The sequence below is a fragment of the Harpia harpyja genome, chromosome 9, assembly GCF_026419915.1.
Source record: "Harpia harpyja isolate bHarHar1 chromosome 9, bHarHar1 primary haplotype, whole genome shotgun sequence".
Classification (NCBI taxonomy): Eukaryota; Metazoa; Chordata; class Aves; order Accipitriformes; family Accipitridae; genus Harpia; species Harpia harpyja.
Genome location: NC_068948.1, coordinates 35,437,591 through 35,457,190, shown reverse-complemented (window position 1 = coordinate 35,457,190; position 19,600 = coordinate 35,437,591). Strand labels below are relative to the sequence as shown.

At 41.1% G+C, this 19,600-nt stretch overlaps 1 protein-coding gene across 2 annotated transcripts in view; it reads right to left on the bottom strand.

Moving 5' to 3' along the window:
* TMEM132B (transmembrane protein 132B) overlaps positions 1-19,600 on the bottom strand; it is a 260,488-nt gene that overhangs the window by 12,128 nt on the left and 228,760 nt on the right. For both annotated transcript variants that reach the window (XM_052797177.1, XM_052797178.1), the window contains one exon: positions 1,126-1,331. In XM_052797177.1, coding sequence (XP_052653137.1) covers positions 1,126-1,331 — 206 coding nt within the window. The remainder of the gene's footprint in view (positions 1-1,125; positions 1,332-19,600) is intronic.

Below are 19,600 nucleotides of genomic sequence, written 5' to 3'. Positions count from 1 at the left end.
TTCTGTCATAACCAGAAAAATTGTCCACACAGCCAAGAGGTAAGTCAGTCCCCTTCTTTGGAGCTCATTATCTGAGTATCCTGTAAATTGTGTCCTATTACCCTTGGTTTTATGCCCTCATAAAGCGTTAGATAATTCTACTCCACTGCTGTCTGTATGGGCTCTTTAAGGCTCTTCAATAGCTGAGATGTTCTCCTGGGCAAATCGAGTGCTTTAGCTAGAACTGCCACAGTGTTTAGCTCTACAGTTACTGCTGCCAGAAATCCTTTTTCACTGTGTTATAAATCTGAGCTGGTGTCATGCCTTGTTCTCCAGTACTATTTTTCAACTTAGCCTGAAATCCACCAATATAGCAGTGTTCCTGGAAGTTCTTAATCTTGCAAATTGTCCAAGTGATGGTTATTCTAGAATGGGTATTTTCAGTAGGGAATGATGGGAACAGAGCTCAAAATACCCGCCCCCCTACCCCTCCTTTTTACCCCATCCACCTTTATCCTGGTAGAATCCATTCATCAGAATATAGTCTTCAACAGGAGCATAAGTGGTGTTTTGCCTAATTCAGATTTGCTAAGTAGTGCTTCAGCCAGGTCTGCTGTACAGTGCATCTGTACACAGACTGAATAATCATCCAAAGTCATAGAATCATAGAATGGTTTGGGTTGGAAGGGACCTTTAAAGATATCCAGTCCAACCTCCCTGCCAGTGCCCAGTGACCTGACTCCCTCCCTGGCCCTATTTTATTTAGCACTATAGCCAGAAACTTAAGCACTGGATCTTGATCTCCACCCCCCCCCCCCCCCCGCCCCCCCAGAAGATGTTACATACAAGATGGGAGAGGTCCAGGTCTTTTTGCACATCAGAGTGTATGATACGACTTCCTGAGACAGATAGTGTGGAATTGATTAATGCTCTAGGCAAAGCCACTGACTTTTAAACCATATAGATCAGGATAAAATATAGCCTGCTGATACCACTGTTGGATGTTTTAATGAAGCCTAGGACAGACTCTAAAGCTAATTTTAAACAGGAGAGTTTAGAGTCTGAGAAATACTCTAAAAATTTGTTGTGTTCTAAAATCAGAGGCCCTGGGCATGTATCTGGACTGTGCCAATGCTGTAAGCATACCTTTTATTGGCCGTGACAGGTATCCTCCAGCCTTTGATCTGGCTAAGCTCTGTATCAGAGATCTCTATCTGCAGTGGGAGCCTTGGAACCCAGACCGTCACTTCTAATTGGGTGGTAAAATGCTGATAAGTGAAGTTAACAATAGTATCCACTTTGCTTTTCATTTCCTTGCCATTAACGAAGATGGAGTCACATCTGTCAGAAACCTTAAAAAAAAAAAAAAAAAGAAAAAGAAAAAGGAAGATTAATTAGGAAATGAATAAAAGTTCCTGAGGAAGCACGAGGAATGATACATCAGTCCAAAGACAACACTGATAATGTGAGTCATGCATATTGCATTTTCAGTTTTCTAATTAGTAGCAAACAGTGATAAATGGACCCCAGGGAAACAGTTCTGCTTTCCTCAATGGATACTACTCAAACTACAAAAATAATTTAATGATGTTATATAACCTATGTGAATCTTTTATACTAGGCAAATTAAACTCTTCATGAATCAAACTCCATGTGCATCAAAGTTTATGTTTACAACTTGCTTAAAGAACCTGGAAAAAATGGGGCCATATGTTACTAAGAAAAAGACTGACTCAGAACCATAAAACAGAATCCTTTCCTTTTTCCTTGAGCACTGTACTGCTGAAAGACAAAGATCCCCTTATGGCTCATGAGCAGAAGTGCAGCAGAAGCATTAATTTTTAGAACTTCTCAGTAATTGTTTTAGCAAAATGTCTTCATAGTTGCTTTGTGTCCTTATATGAAATTACTGCCAAAACTAGCACGTGGGCTCTATAGTATAACTCATCTACCCTCTTGGTCTCAGGAATCCTTTGGCACAAAATCAAGGTCCTGAGCACAGATCCTATTTATATAAAGAACATGATGTAGCAATGCATTTGACCTGCATCCTGGAAAAACGGAACTCCTTCTTCATGAGGTACATTGTTTTAATATATTTATGAATGCATGTGTGTATACTTTTAGATTATATGTATATATACACACACACATTTAGATTATGTATAACATTTTTTATATATCTATATGCATGTACATATGTGTATGTATGTACATGCATATGTACATGTATTTTTATCTATATACAGGTTTGCATTCTGCTTTGAAGCGAGAGAGGGGTGATGGTCTCCAGCAGAGTCCATGTCCTGTGGTTTTAATCTTTTAAAACCATGGCTTATGCGATGTAGTTGTGTTACTGAAATGGACTTTGTTCTCTTGTCAGGACTGTTCTATGTCATGTTGTATAATGTATTGGGACTCAGATCTGAAGGGATTCTGGCTAAGCCAGTGATTAAATTCTGGTTTACTGGAGTTACTGAGATAACTCATGTAGACTTCAGTGGGGAATATGCTGAAATACAGGCTGATTTTGCTCTGCAAATGTACCTCAAATCTTTTCTGATCTTAACAGAAATTAGGGGTTACTGAGCCAAGAAAAACTACAGAAAAATTGTAGCAGCCATTTTTTTCCTCAAAGGCAGTCCTCACATATGACTTTGAAATTAAGTTTGTCTTGCTTTAAATCTCAGAATAATCTCAGTTTTTCTCTTGAGCTGTAATGTGTTATATTACTGTTAGATGGACGATACCTGAGTTCTACTATCACTATGGAGGACATTTAAATAACAAAATTTTGCCTAAATGGGTCTCATAATGCTTTTAAGATTTATAGGCAACTTGCCTAAGAATCAGCTACTTCAGAAGCAAAAGAATAAAAGCAAGCTTTATGCAGGTTATTTGGTGACAAGTTTTATTTCCAGAATTATTGTGATGACATTGAAAATTATGGCAACTCTGAAGCCAAGCATGGAAGGAGAAGCATTTGGGAAACATTGTGCCCGCTGAGCTGTTGGTATATATCCACTGAACATTGACCATATCAAATGACTGCTTCACACTTGGTGAGACCACGCAGCCAAACTTTTCAGATTGTCCCTTTTATAACATCACTGTACCACTAATGTCATTCTCCTATACTGTTTATTATTAGCTAATAGCTTTGCTAAAAATATTGTCAAGTGCCTTGAAATTCTTGTTAGAAAAGCTCACTGTCTAATGTTTTTCTCTCCATATGCAATACCCATATATAAAGTAAAAGAGCTGCACTTCCATGTTTGCCATTTTCAAGTCAGCTTCTCAGATCCTAATCAATGTACTGAAACTACAATCAATTGCTTTTTTACAAAAGGACTAAGCCAGGTTGCAAGGGATAGGACAAAGGAAACTAAGTCACTCTTCTGGAGAGAATACTCCTTCCACATAAATGCTTAATGAGTACAAGAATTTAAAAAAAAAAAAAATTACCTATCTGATAAAGAGCTTAAAATGGACTCCAGGCTCAGGAGTACCACAAGTGAGATGGAACATACTCAGAATCTTTGTTTCCCCTTCATAATGTGTCACAAGTGTCTCTGGAAAGTTTAAGCACATTAAGCAAGCCCATTAATTGAATGAGTAGTTGAGGTTCTAAATCATAAAGCCTACATCTAGGGAGTTTTGTGAGAATTAATATAAGACAGAAATAATTAAGAAAACTCAGAGAGGGAGGGATAAACATCAAGACCAGATCAGGGGAATAACTAGTATCTGACATGACAGCAGCTAATATTTTAGATTCTCTTCTTGCTGCTTAAAATGTTCTTGTCTTCTTGTCAGCAGGCAAGAAAGGTGCTAAATTAGGTAACTGAAAGATGGACTTTAATTGTAGCTGTAAAAATATCAGGCTAGGCTTACAAATTTCATAGATTATATGTCTAGACAGAGCCATTCAGTCATTTATATACTGACCAAGATGTAAATATACATCAGTATATATAATTATGCTATAGAAGTTCACCCAGTGTTCTTGTGTAGAGTTCAGAGCTCATGTTTCACTTAAGCATATCTTCCAGAAAATAATCCAGCCTTGATAAGAAAACTTGAACAGACACGTTGTTATTTCAGTTCTCTGTCTGGAATTTGGGTTTACTCTATTAGGTACAAGTAAACCAAAGAATTTAAAGGAAAATTAAGTTTGTGCAAATAAGGGCAAAAACTACAGCCGTCAGCTGAATCCCATGATAAAGTATGTGAAACCATGACCACTGTTAACCATTCAGGCTAGACTAAAGCTCACCTGAGGAAGCCTCTCTTACACTCAAATGCATTAATTACTGCCATGTTTTCATTCACTACACCTTACAGCAGTTGTTACTTGAAAGTAGATTTGGTTCATCTGAAAGGGAACGAGAACCTTGAGCATTTATAGAAAATGCCCAGCACTCCTATTTCACTTGGGATCTACTACAGACCCAGGACAAAGAATTCATTTCATCCAGGTCTCAGATGAGAGCTGTTGATTTAATGCTAACAGCACTCTGACACTCCTCCAAAGTGAAGAGGGAATGAGAAGCACATGTTAAGCTTTGGGGACTTGGTGCCAGCTGTATTCTCTGGCTGATGGCCTACTGCAAATGTTCCCCCCTTCACTTTCTCCCCTTTCAAGTCTCCTCCATACTTTTCTGGTCACACTCTGACTGCCAGAAGTGGCTCGTGATGCTGCTGGAAGGGGAACTCGTACGACCTGCAGCTGCAGTTTGGGGAGTGCATGCCTGTTTACATCAGAAGGCGCTCAGGTTCGCCATAGGGCAAGCTCTGACGCAGCAGGGCAACACAGGCAGAGTTACATTAGCAGGTGACTTAACACACAGCTTGCTTTTGAGCTGCTGGTTGCGAGGGAACAAAGAGGGAAAATGCTGTTAAATCACTCCTGCAAACACTACACAGTGAGAAGACACAGCAAAAACTTAGAATGCCACCCTCTCATCTAAAATGCACAGAGCAAGCCTCTTTAAAACAGTCTGTCGCTATCCATTGTCAACTGCCTGACAAAATCAGAAAAGTGCTATTTGAGACAGTTTGCAACCAGGAGGGCAGGACGGCCAGCAATGTGCTCTGGTATGCAGGTCAAGAGAAAGAGAGCTGCAATTAACCTCTCCAGGCTTTGAAGCAGGTGGTTGGCTCCAATCCCCACAAATAATTGTAAAAAGCACAATTTGCTCTGTACAGCCTGTCACAGCCTCCTCGTTTTAGACTAATCCAGTACAAAAGTAGCTAGCAGTCCAAAAGAGTAATTGGGAAAGCATTTGATGTTCAGGGCAGCAAAGGTTTACACACCCTTTGGGTGAACAGGTAAAACAGAGGGAACGTGAACTGACAAGAAAACAAATAATGCCTGCTGCATGGTTCATCTTTGCACACAGGTTTGATTCCAAAGCTCGTGCCTTACCTTCAGCTTGCAGGTCATTTTGTAAAGAGACTGAATGAGATAGATGTAACAGAAAACAGTCGCAGTCCTTGTGGCTGTTAACCACTCGGGAGTGTTTCGGTTAAACAAGACTTTGCTGCTGAATGCCTGCTTGGCACAACCATTTTTTCCCCAGCACTCTCTTGGGTAGGAGGAGAGAGCAAGATGGCTTCAGGAGAGGCCTACCACACGGGTGTCTCCAGTTGGCAGCACTTCAGCACTTTCCCGGACCGTACCTCATCTCCAAGTTCATCTTTTTTCACCTTCAGACATACACTTCTCACTGATATTTATGTGAATGGTATGTGCGCACACAGCTGTGTATGAACAGGTATAACGAATTTTAACAGAAAAACTACCCAAAGGAATTAATTCTGTTTAATTTGGTATGAAGCAACAGTGACAAAGTAGATGTAAGAGTGGTACCAAGTACAATGCCAAACTGTTCTATAGCACTTTTCATCTGTGAATTTTTGACACACAAAAACCAAAAGGAGGGTAGTATTTTTACAACCCATTTGTAGAAGAGGAAACTGAGGCACACGCAGTGTGTATCAGAATTGGGTCTAACACACAGTCTTTTCAGCTGAGAGCTATAGCCATTTGGTTATCCAGTCAGGTCCCCAAATGATTTAAATCTGAAGTTCAAATTCACCCTTGGAAAGAGGTCCTTTTTATACTTGCTTTCACAAGAGCTTTCACCAGTACTTCAGCAGAACTGGCCTTTACAAGAAGAGTTTTTGCCTGGAGTCAAGATCTACCAGCATTTAAAAATACTTAAGTTTAATAGGACAGATGTGCAGACCTCTTCAGTTTTGTAACCCTGGTCTTTCAACAGCAAAACCCAACCTTATTCCAATCCCTGCCCGAGACAACGCTATTTCTGATGTCCAGCATACGAGGCAGAGCCCAGAACACAGTCTGGCTGCAGCTACCTAAGTCCTCTGCAAACAGGCTCTCCCACCATTGGTGTCGGGAGCCAGAGCTCTCATGGAAGAGGAGGTAGGAATGAGACATCAGCAAACTGTGGACATTTATAAAAGGTCAAAGGAACAGTGCACAGTGCTGCTTTGCAGTGAGTGTGTAAGGGATGCAAAGTCTCATTATTGTGGCTGAGGCTATAAAGAGAACAATTGTAACAAGATTTTAAAGTGAGTGAATGGTGCCTACAGTAAATGGCTCATTCTCATAATAATCTTAAAACTGTAATTTTGTGGTATTTCCTGAATGCCACCTTTTCTGCGGTGTTGTTCCTGGCATTGTCTTGTTAGCCCATTAGGAAGGACTTGCTGAGCTACTTCAAACCCTTACACTATGTGTTTTTCTTCTGCCTCTTGCATCTTTTTATATAGCCACAGCACGGCTGTATCAGGTTTTTTTCTGTTTTGGATAATTTTCTACTTTATTTTTATTATTGCTACACGTTTGCTTTAGAAGCACAGTCTGAAATTACTTCCTCAGCCTGAGGAATCTGGCTTAGTGTTTGGGTAATAGTTGAAGACAAAAAGAAGGATTATTCTTCTTCCTACCTTCTTCTTTCTCCCTCTTTCCAACAGCTAGTTACCTCTGTGCCTTCCCTGGCTCCTGTCCCCTTCTGCACTATGCACTGCCTGAGGCCATTGCTGGAGTCTCTCCTAAACCAACAAAGGGATGGAAAGATATGCCTCAAGTCTTGAGACAAATAAACAAAGGGTTTTCCCAAACCCTTTTCAGCTAAGAAATGCTGTGTTTATTTAAATTCAGAATTATGCCTGATAGTAGTCAGTCTAGAAAATGTCAGATTTCTTGTTTTGGCTGTAGTTGTATGTTATGTCATGAAATGTTAATTATTCTAGTGCACGATATTTGTCCATATGCACGTGTCAAGTGATAATATAAAAGTAGACATTTTCATTAGATTTTATTCCCCTTTTAAAATTAAAACTAATTGGCCATGGTTGAATTACAGTTCTGCCCCAGAACAACATCCTGTCTCCTTTTGGGCTTGTGTGGCAGAGACAGTCAGTCCGGTGTCTCTCCCTGTGCTGTTAACTGCACACAAACCTCTGCAAAGCACTTCTGGGCCAGTCTGGGAGACTCGCGTTTTTCCTGTACAGGTGGCAGCACTGCCGTGCGGGACTCCTGCGGTGAGAGGTCGTGTTGTCCACCAGGACCCAGCGAGGGGAGAAGCACCCCGTGAGGAGGAGACATTGCCTTTGCTTCTGACACCCATGCAGCAATGCAGTGCAATGTTCAAAGCAGTTCTTGCATTGTACGTACCAAACCATTATATGTGGCCTGCTAGGCTTAACAATGCATTTATTTCAGCCTTTTCCACAAGCAGGGATTTTTCTATGCAGTTAATTCTGGCAATAGTTCTGCTTCCCCTTGCCCCAGCTAATTATGTGTACTGGGGTCTGTAGATATTGTCTCCAAGCAATTTGAGGCAAATGGTAGATTAAGAATATACAGAGTAAAGGATGGCAAATGACGTGATGCTGAAATTGAAACTAATGAAAACAGAAGTTTTATTCCCTTTTAATTTTAGACATGTGCAGAATAGTCTTGGAAGTGTCATTTCTGAAACATCTTTTCACGTTAATTTGCTTTTATTGGCAAATCAGTTCTCCAAGTACTGTTCTCTGGAATAGCTGCTGTAGTTTCAGATGTAAGTGTTGGCTATAGGAATCCCTCGAGATATATTCTAAGGTTTGTTTCCTACTTAGAAACAATAGCAAGAGTTTAAGTGAAGTATTCCCCATCCCATGTGTTCGATATGTGTTTGCTTTTCATCTTATCCGTGAATAATAAATGTTACACAGAAACAGTATACAAACTGCGTGATTCAATGCAGTCCAATAGCTATACTTACAAATATGAATATAATACTCCCCCTTCTCTAGTTTCTCCCCCTACTATCAGCTTTCACTGGAGAGAATGTAAAAACTGAAATATGTCAAGATGAGCCTGAAGCATTTCCAATGCTCTTCATCTTAAGTAGTCTTAAGTTGCAACATCTACCGAGAAGAAAACCACATACTTCTACACTGAAACAAGAAGTATCCCTAATCTTGTTGTTTGGGGAAATTTGGATTGGGGCAGGAAAGTTTGTTCAGGCCCCACAGCACTGTGGTATCCTGTAACAACAGGCCAGTCACATCATCTGTCAGCAAGAATGTATGCTGTGTTTGGCTTACTTTCAGATACACCTGCTCTTTTTTTAATTACCCCAAGTCTTGATCTTACAACTGCTGAAGTCAAGGCAATTGAATTAAGAGGAGGATGATCAAGCATCAAAGGCCAGAGTTTCAGAGGTTAGCAGGCATTTAACCAGGTAGGTGGAGGTTTCCAAAACCACATGAACAAATCCATTGGGGAATCCAGGCCATTTTGAAATTATCATTTTGTAATGGTCATTCTTCCCAGTTTTATTGTTCTAAAGGACTAAAGTGGGAGATTCAAAACTCATGTCTGGACTTCAAGTTTCTCTCGTTGGAGATAGAATTGCAATCTGACAACCGCTTCCTTTGAAAGTGAGGAGTTAGTGGGAGCACAACTGCTTCAGCACTCAGCCCAACCCAGACCCAGTTCAAGGCCCATAAGAACAATCCCCATGGCTACAATGAGCTGCACAGAGAACATTACAGATACAGATAATAACAATATCCATAACTGTGTTTGCCAGACTGGGCCTATCCTGAAGACTAATGGCAGTGGTACAAAATACAAGTTTATACTTGGGTCTGAAATGTAATGACAAGGAGTTAGAAGCAAGATTGAAAGGAAAACCCTTTGTCCAGGAAAGCACAGATTTGGAAAACCAGATAATAAACTGAAGTGCTATGTGTTCAAGAGACCAGAAAAGCATGATGGTCTGAGTGATAGGCTTGTGGAGGGGATTATCAGTTACACAGATGCATAGAGCTCCACATGGACAACATGAGACCATTTTAAGAGCAGCTCAGCAGCAATAAGCACAATAGAATTAGTGATACCCTATTGTTTTATTGAAGAAGCCTCTGCTCATTTTCTCTGTAGATGTCACTATTTAACACTGCTGATGAAGAGAAGCAGGATATTGGGGGAGGAGGGAGATGAGACTAGGTATAGCTTGTAATCATGTGAATGGGTATTTGAAGTTTTAGAGTGTTTTTACCTTTTAACCCCCATTGAAATGCACTGAACTAGAGGGAAGGACAGCATTGAAGACATTAACATTTTGGTTTAACAATAGAGACAATTGCTGTGGCTTAGAAAAGGTGCAATGATCCATGAATGTACAATGAGAATTTAAAAACCTGCTGTACTGAATGAAGTGTGCACTATTCAAAAACTGTTGATCTATGCAAAATTATTAAACAACACATGAGATCTGCCAGGATTTCAGTCCCAGGTGCAGAGCAGCTGCTCTCATTCACTTTCCGGCATGCCGTGCAGGGGCGTTCCTGCTGGAGATGATAAGTTTGGCGGATGCACAGGTTGAAAGGGGAGGACCAAAGAAGGTGGGTGTGCTTTCAGACTCCAGCCTGCTGCTTGGCCTGACTTAATTCAGGCTCAGTAATAACTGCTGTGCATCCACAGCGGTGGTGCAGCTGCTAGGAAGGGCAGATGCTCTGGCATTTCGTTCTTATTGATTATGGAGAGTGAATACTGAAAGTGATTGGGGGCCAGCTAATAGCAGTACACGGTGGCTGCCAAAATGTTCTCTGCTCCATGTACCAAGTTCCTTTACTAATCAGCTGAGCTTTTAATTGCACTTTTTCTACAAAAAACAAGCCGAGGAATTCTGTTGGAATTAAAAGTTACTGTTTCTGCTCTCCCACTGATTTACCATCACCATGTGCAGATTAAGAAAGAGAGATCATCTTCATTAGGTCAAATCAATGGCTGTATTAAGACACTGGTGTCTTTGGAAGGTAAGAGAATGCCTTTGTTCACAGTACCTGGAATAGATAGTGGTTGGTCCATCAGGAACGTTAGCTCCCCTGCACAAGAAGAAATGATGCTTGATACTAATAACTAAAAGATAGTGGTGGCTGTGTTGCTATTGGTCTTAGCCCAGACATTTCTACAGTCGGTTGGGAAACCAGATGGGACTCTAGTTTGACGTGTGAAAGAAAAATGGGATGTAACTGGTAGGGGATACAGCATGCCTTTTTTTAGGTTTGCTCCAACCCTCGTTGAAGTAAATGAGAGACTTTCTACTGATTTACTGGCCTCAGACCAGGAGTTTTAAAGGATGCGAGGACTTCACTGTCTATTGTAATACAATGACAGCCAACTGTGGCACAAACTCAGAATACGGAGCTTTTTAGGCAGTGTTTTTTCAGCGGCTGAAGTTTTGTGGTATATCATACTTCAAGTTGTTTGGACAAACTGCAATTATCTCTTTATTGATAGAGCAGCAGTTCTGCTGCCAGGATACAGAAGAGCAGGTGCACATGAAACTTATCTCATGTGGTTCAAGCTCATTTAAATCTCAGCACAGTTTGTGTTTGGGGGAAGCTTCAGGAACACTCTTTTTTTTCATTCAACCACTACTTTTGTTGGTAATGAGAACACATGGACCAGAGCTCGGAGCAGGATCTCCTGCTTCCTTGTCCATTTGCAATTGAAATTGTGCCAATCCCATTCTTGCTCCATGAGTTTGTTTCTCTTAAGCAATCTAGTATGCAAGTCAGCATGGCTTCTACTTGCCTTGTCACCATGCTGCAGTACCTCTCCTAGGCTAACATCCTTCCCAGACAGGCATGCTTATCTCTAGACAGACATCTTCACTCTTTGCACTGAGATAAAGGATCTCTCACCAGCACAAATTCTAAGCACATGCTTGTCTGAGGTGGCTTTTGCTTAAGTGTTTGATCCGTAAACTTCTGCAGATTAGGCATTACCGACACTTGAAACATCCACATGCTTCATATTCATCAGTTGGTATCCCAGAAGGGATTAAAAGTTGTTTATCTGGTGAAACCCCAGCATATGGTGCCAGCTCTTTCTTGCACCAATTCTAACTGCAAACACTGAACCTGTTCTGTAAAAACTGTTAATTAGGTGAAACTAACTTATGTTTGAGCTATAAGCTAACGTAGGGGTTTTTCCCCTCTCTCTTTTTTACCCCCACTTGAACTACTCACACAAATGGGGTTATAGGCTGACAGAATAATTTACACATCATTGAGAAAAGTAAGAGGGGAGAATATTTAGGCAGATGTAACATACTTCAGTTCCACTGAAGTTCTTTGTAAAATAATGGGCTTTAATGGTAATCTTCTGTGTACTAAGTAAACTCAGTGTTCGTGATTCACGGCTCTAATCCCTGTGACTGAAATTTAAGATCTAAGGCTCCATGAAATTAAAAGCAAAAGAAACAATTACATGCGTATTCATTCAATTTCATGTATTGCGTATCCTTCAATTTTTCCAACAAAATTTTAACAGGGGAAATAGAGATTTCTAAAGAATATGTACTTGAAAAAAACCAGCAGGTCAGTTTTAACTGCTGAAGCTAACCAGCTCTTCTGTGCCTGCTGGTTTCTTGATGTTCCTGGAGAATGCAAGTCACCTCCAGATTTCCTCACCTCCCACAAATATTTCATAGATCTTACAACACAGTATGCAAAAAGCTCAAGGACGCTAAGTGTGTACAGCCCTTGAGTAGGACACCGGCCACTCAGCCCTTCCCAGCTGCACAGAAACACTGTGGAGTAAATGGGAGGCTGCTCACAACAGCACTGCACATAAAGTCCTTGTGCTGCTCCTGGACTACTCTGCAGGGGAAAGGAGCCCTAAATGCTGCTTCTCCCACTGAAGGACAACTGCACCCCTTCCCTATGAATGCCATTTGAATATATGGCAATTACAACAGCACTGTAAAGCCACAAGCCCAGAAGACGACTAGACAGCCAAGTACTAAAGCTTGTGAGCTTAACATAGAATTAAGAATAACGTGGTAAGTCATGAATGTTAGCCACACTGATCTAGCCTTTAATCTTGTCCCAGTAATGAAAGGATACACCATCCTTATCCCAAAGGATCGATAGAAACCCAGAAAAAAATCCAAAAAGAGCTTTTAAATACACAGAGTACACTTTTTTGTGAAGAAAACTCTGGTCCTATGCCTAGATAGTAGTGCATTGACATTCATAAGTCTTCCCAGCTAGTTTTTAGTCTCTGCGCAACAAATAATTCATTAATTAGTAAAAAAGGAAAAAAGGACATTCAGACAGCAAACGCAGCCAACAAAAGCAGCCCTCAAACTGCATTCATTCAGCCAAGTGCTTCAATAAAATTATTTGGAGAGCATGTCAAGAGCCTTTACCTAAAAAAATTACCTTCCTTCTCTGCTCTTACAAGACTAGACTATACTAGACTGGTTTATTCATCTAATATATGATGATGCAGAAGATCAACATTAGGAGAGAGTTCCCTATTCAGTAAACAGAAGCAGCCAAGCAACATGGATGGATATAATTCAAAGAATCAAATTTAGATATATATAAAGATGGTGCAAGTTCCTCGCATATACAAGATGGTCAAACAATTTCTAGACATGACTAGATCACACATTCTGTTGCACTGCATGCACTACAGTCCTGTTAATGCTTGTAATTTTAGCACAACACTCAAAATATTTGGTGCTTTCTATGAAAATTCCTATTCCTGGAGTCATATTAGTCTGTGAAAAACTGAACTTAATTTTTCAAATGAAAAAAAGCATCTAGCTGTAGTGGGTACTACGAACAGTTTAAAAATGTGGACTCCCTAAAGGCTGAAAATACAGATGGGCTCCAAAAGGGCCCCAAAAGTATTTTGAACCTGATTTTTAGCCAGTGATGTCACTTTTCTGGAGGGAGGGTCTGTGTATACCTGTGAGGCCAGTACTGTAACTACAATATTCCTATATATCGTGTATAGCAAAAAGCACTTTTTCAGTGACGGCAGTATTGTAACAATACAGGGTGCTTTGTGTAACAGCACAGGGAAAATGAGAGGAAAAAAAGTTCATTGGCTACAGAGGAGCAGATGGTAAAGGTAAAAAGGGCAGTTCTGCTCTTTCCCGTCATCTCCGTTCCTGTCCCAGGTGTCCCAGCTCCCATGCGAGCGCTGGCTCTGGGAGCTTCCCAGTGGACTGTGCTGTGTCATTTCCTTGGTGACTGCTTGTGCTGAGCTGTGCTGCTGCGGACGGTTACTTGCAGGGAATACTATTGGACATTCACTCAGGGAAACAGAGGGAGGTCCTTTAGGATGAATGCACTGGAAAGAAAAAAGTCTCAGTGTATCAAAAATACAGCCAGATTTTCATTCAACTGTACAGTCTCGGGGCTCTTGAAATTGTCAGGAAGTGACTGAATGACACAGCAGATCTTTTCCAAGAAAATATTTCATCTCTCTTTAATGTCAGAATGACACAGTCATGAGACTTCTTAGCTTAACTCCTTAATGCAAAGTGCTGGATTTGCTTCTGTATATAAACAGATCTGAGATTGCGCTGAAGATGGCATGTTTCGGTTGTGACGCAGCCTTGACTTAGAAGCTTAAATTCTGCATATAAATGCAAAGGAATTACTATACCATACATACATAAGCTGCACCTCAGTCAGATGGAATCCCTTGAAAACAGGCCCCTATATAACCCACTGTGTCTGACGGCTGTACACCTACAAATACTCCTACTCCTAGCTAAAGTTTTTTGCCAGACCAGGGGAGGAGAAATCCAAGGTAAAAACAAGGGAAGCTTAAGGATGGAGGGAACAGCCTGTGTGGGATCAGAGGCAACGGAGCCAGAGGGTGCCTTGGGGCAAAGCTCCCATTGTGTTACCCACACAGGGACAGCACTTGCGCTGCTTCTGAGTCACAGGGGGGGTTACAGATAGCTCATGAGTTACAAGAATTAAAATCTGTTCTGATCACAGCAGCCGCCGCCTTTGTGTTCTCCACCTGGAGCAGGAGAGGACGGAATTGTCCCTCCAGTGCAGGAAGAAGCATGGAGTGGAACAGAACAAATCCTGCAGGAGTAGCCCTGTTTGGGGAGAACACTCAGGGTGAAGTCTGCTCTGTTGCTGTCTGTTGTTTAGGTTTTATTGTGTTGATAAATCCTAACTCCAACAAGGGGGAAAGCAGCACATCTTGGCTAGAGTGTCTATGCGGAGCAGAATAAGAAAATGCTTGGTGCAACTGTAATACAAATGTTTGGCTACTGCATTGGTAGTAATGAATATGTTGTAGTGAAGATGGAAATGTTTTTTCATTGACGTGCACCAATGGTGTTAAGTGGTCTCTATCTAAAGGGTCTGCAGGACTAAGGGGCTGCTGACATCTCCTGCTAACTCCTCCCACCTTTCTTCTTATTTCATTAGCATGCCGGAGCTTTCGACCTTTAAGTGTCTTCAACCGTGGGCAAAGGACAGTGTTAAGGAAATGGCATTGCCACGGATGACATCTTTCCCTACACATTACTACTAAAACATGCAATTTGGCCCCATGTGACACATACCTGCCACAAGTCATTGAACAGTGTTTCTGTTTCTCTAGAGGTTCTCTGCTAGTCATCTCAATGTATTTTACAAAGAGAATTAACTGTCATAAGCCTTCTTTTTACCAAGAAGGGAACACAGCTTGTTAAAACCCTCAAACAGAAGAGGAGCCCTGAGGACACATGATGTGTGGCTCAGAAGTAGCGTTTGGGCCAGTGGCCCTGTATTGAGCAGCCCAGGGTTGCCAGGTCCAAAGCTCCCAACATCACAGCAAAAAGACTGTGCTCAGGGCTGCGGACATAAGGACTACTACGGTCTGCAAAACACATGACAGACCACAGAGTTTTCTCTTTTGAGGAGAATTTTTTAAAACCTGCTAATCACAGCGAGAACAAATGTCAAAATGCCTACATTTTGGATGACACAAAACTTACCTTTTTCCACAGAGCTCTTCAGAAACCATGACCTATCAAAATCAATAGTTTGCTACTGACTTTAACTTAAAGGCAGAGATTGAGTTATCAGAAAAAATCAGTGTAGAGCTACCTGACTCCTCCATTGCTCTCTTCACTGCATCATCTTTGCTCCAAAGCCCATATGACCTGGGTGGACTGAGCTTCTCTCTCACCAAGTAAGACCCTGTTAAAATCCAGCTACAAATGAGTGTTCTTCCTATCTGTCAAGTCTTTCTCCTATCTACAGCCACAGTGCATGTACTTGTGTGAACTCTACCTAAATGCCAAGGTAGATCTGTAAAGCTCTTCAGTTTCCCCACTGAATCTGGGAAAAAATAACCGTTCCAACTCATGCATGAAAGATAAGTGACAAACCGCAGAGTGCTGCCATAAGTTTTCTGTTGTACTTTCGGATTTTTCTCTTTTGGTTTGTTTTTTAACATCTTCCCTTAGGGCTGTGTAGATACAGAAAAACATGCCACAGTCAAAGAATGTAAAAAAAATGGGAACAGTACAAAAAGGTTTCTTTCTTTTCTTAAAGTTAGACCGATTCACTTCATCACAAAACAAGTATATGTAAAAGCCACATACAACATAAAAATGTATCCCAAACCCTGAAATCAAAGAAAACATATGAATCTGTTTGGCTCTTTTACTGGCAGTTATGATTTCTCTTTCCTAAGCAGAAAGCCTAAAGGCACATTATGGACTTAATGGGAAGTTTATTCAATCAGCAGTGTAAACAAGGATAGGCAAACCAGGAAAAGTTGCTTGTCCTGATCATGTGCATTTCTTTATATTTCTTTAATGATAACACATTTGCCTAATCACCCAGACATATTCCCTAAAAGCCTCTGGTATAGGCCTCAGGACATTGGGGTTCATTTGAAGCCTTTGCCATTGATACAGCATAGACGGAGCCTGACAGCTTCATTAGACGATATCGCTGGTGGCTGGCTGCAGGAAAAAGAGATGTTGCCACTCCCCATTCAGAGGGTCAAATGATGTCGGGGTTGCAAGCTGCTCAAACACTGGGGCAAACAGGTGCTTAGACAGTAAATTTGTTGGGTTTATTGCTGTTGTTACACGCATAGAGCTACTGAATGCATGAAGATATAGACAATGTAAAAAAAAAGACAATACTTCCACATTGTGTCTGAAAAGGAAATGATGTCCTTAAAAATAATGCTTTGTTAAAAATCCCTAAAAAAAGGGATAGGAAGAGCCTATGCTAAAAGTCCCTAGAAGAAAAGATAGGGAAAGCAAAATGGAAATAAACTAGCTAGGTAATTCAAATACAAAGCAGGTTGACAGCACTGGCAAATGTACCTGATCGAGCTGTACATTAGTTAGCCTGGGTTTTGGTAAAAAATGTGTTACAATTCTACATGTATTACATGTATTGCAGATTCGGGTCCGTTAGCCCAAGATAAATTCTTTGCCATGGCTGTGACCCAAACTAGTTTGTTTAAAGTTAGCAGAGATTTTATATGAATTTTAGTCACATTGCCGGTCCCAAGCAGGCTTACTCAGAGGGATATGATTAGATGAACAACCAGAGAGGTGCAATCCAGATGTGAAGTATTCCATGCGCAAATACAAACGCCACTTTCACATGAAATCCTAGGTTGTTATCTTACTTTCATCTCCTAGCTTGCTATAGCTACAAAACCCAAGTTAATCTGAAGCACAGGTTTCTTTTTTTAATTAATGTATAATTTTTCTTTTGTACTATTGTTCTCTGGAGACAATTCCTTCCCTATTCGTACAAATTAAACAGAGACAATGTAATCCAGTGCTATGACTGTCACATTTCTGCCCAAGCAGAACACAAGTCCTGTGCAACTAATACTGTATCCCAGGCATCGCTACCACAGGGTAGCAGGTGCTGTACTATGGTTTTATACTCTCTGTGAAAATCAGCACTGAAGGCTCACTAGATTTTGCCTTTATTTTCTTTAAGAAACTCATGTTCCCTCTCTTCTTCACTGATCTTGGAGTTTTCTTAATACTGGCTTCTCAGCTGACATCACATGGATTTTATTTTTTTTACAATGTTCATGCTGCAAGTGCACTTTGGATGCTGTGATAGGATAGCTGTCATCTCCTCCTCTGTGACTTCATTTCCTATTTCATCCTGAAATCTTCAAATAGTTTCTTGCATTGATCTCCCACTTCTGTGGCAAAGGAGGGCTTAGTGAAGTTTTGTCTGGGATTTTAACTACACCTGCTGCCAATAATCATACATTTTTTTCTGTCCATTCACCTTATTCTCTAATAGATTTCATATTCTTCCCTTTCAGCTGTTTCTTTCTGCTTTTTCTTTTCAGCTCTTCTTTCAGTTTTGTCCCTTTAAACTCTTAGAGCTTATAGCTATGTGGCTTCCCCTATCTGTTTTATTCTCCACACATAAAGACTTTCAAAAGGGGCTTAAGAGAGTGGATCCCCACTTCCTCTTAGTTTATGTTGGTGATGAGTGCCTAAGATGACCCTTTTGAGGCATTTGAGAGCTGGACAGTCAGTGTCTCAAAGCCAAAAGTCTCACTGCACTTGCACAGAAGCCTACGATCCAGTGGGATATGCAGCCACAGGGGACGTGTCACCCCTGTGCCTGAGGAAATTTCAACATCCAAGGAAGGATTATCAAAACCATCTTTCAAAGATGAGCTCTCGAGCTTCTAGAGTAACTGGAACCTCGTCCCCAAAACTCCTGTCTTGCTCAGGAATGTCTTTTACCACTGAGCAGCTGGGGGCAGAGTCACAATGTTCCTGTGACCTTTGCCCATGCTGCTTGAGCAGCCGGGCTTGCAGCATCCCAGCTTGGGGCTCTGCCTGCAGACATGCTGGAGAGAAAACACGTTCCTGGACATGCACTGATCTTTGACAAAGCCAACAGAGTCTCTCCATCGAAATCACTTTGGCCAGCGTGGCAGGTACCAGGGAGTTCCGTACATCCAGTTTATTTTCTGTTTGCTAAAGGATGACATGAAAAAGGACAGAAGGGTTCTCACCACTGACATGGTCCTTAAATGTAAGTACTCCAAACTTTCAAGGAGGGGAGAGCTCATGAGTTTAAAGGAAATTATTTCTGCCTACCAATAATCTCATCTTTATAGCATGACATCCCCCTGCAGCAGCCATCTCCGAAGTCAGTTTGTGGCTACCAAAGCTATTAGATTCTGTTTACTGAAATAACTCTATTTAAAGTCTCATGTTTTATGCAGGTCATAGATGTAGTCCTATTGATTTAACTTGAGAGAGCACCCTTTTTTGTGGTAGTAAGATGTTTGCTTTTCTACACTTTGCTGCCTTCCATGTTGCCTAACATGACAGTCTCTGCAGCAGGCATAGGTCACCAGTTTTCAGTGAACTCATGTTCAACGCAGGGCATTTGTGCTTACTGATTCAGCATTAAGGGCCATTCTTGTGCAGATTTATTCTGCGTTGCCAGTTTATAGTCCACTTCACTTCTAGCTATGCACTCAGGTTCAAGGGGATTATTCAGCAAAGATTTTATTCAAACTACAATAACCAAAACATACTTCTGGTTTCCTGCACTACTCAAGAGACTGCTATCTAGAAAACACACTTGCACTTTGAGGGTTGCATCTCACACACTTTACAGTACCTGAAAGGCACTGCGAGAGTCTTCAGAAGCCATGGAAAAGGTTTGGTACAAAGGCTCCGTTTCTCATGAGGTAAAAAGGCCAACTCAGTTGACAATGGTTAGATAGCACTAGTGGGTATCTCCTCTGCCTCGGAAAGCAGCACACGCACAGTGGCTGTAGCTACAGCAAAGGAGTTAGGCAAGGTTGCACCAACATGCTGCACTGAGTTAGGGAGTTGGGAAGGGATGGGCTGCTCCAGTCGGTTTCCTGCTTTTCAGGATACCTTATATTTCTTTTCCTTAGTTCTTTTCTTGTCTTTCAGTCTCATCCTAGCCTTTTTTATTTAGAATCATCTTCATTTTCAGGTACCTTAGGCTTTTCCCTGAGCTTGCTGCAGCTCTTTCTGAACTCCCAGTGACAGACAGAAAAACAATTATTTGAAAGACAGGCAGCAGCAACCTTCAAAATCTCTTCAGTCTCACTAAATAGGATCCCTTCCCATCCTGACCCACGGACACACACAATGTCAGCAACCTTCTCCGAGGAGTCACGCTGCTGTACAAACCATCTGTGTGTTCTTCAAATGGGCCAAAGCTGGCGGCATTTTTTTACAAGAATTAAGGAATTCAAAGTTGGCAATAATATATTTTTCCTCAGCAA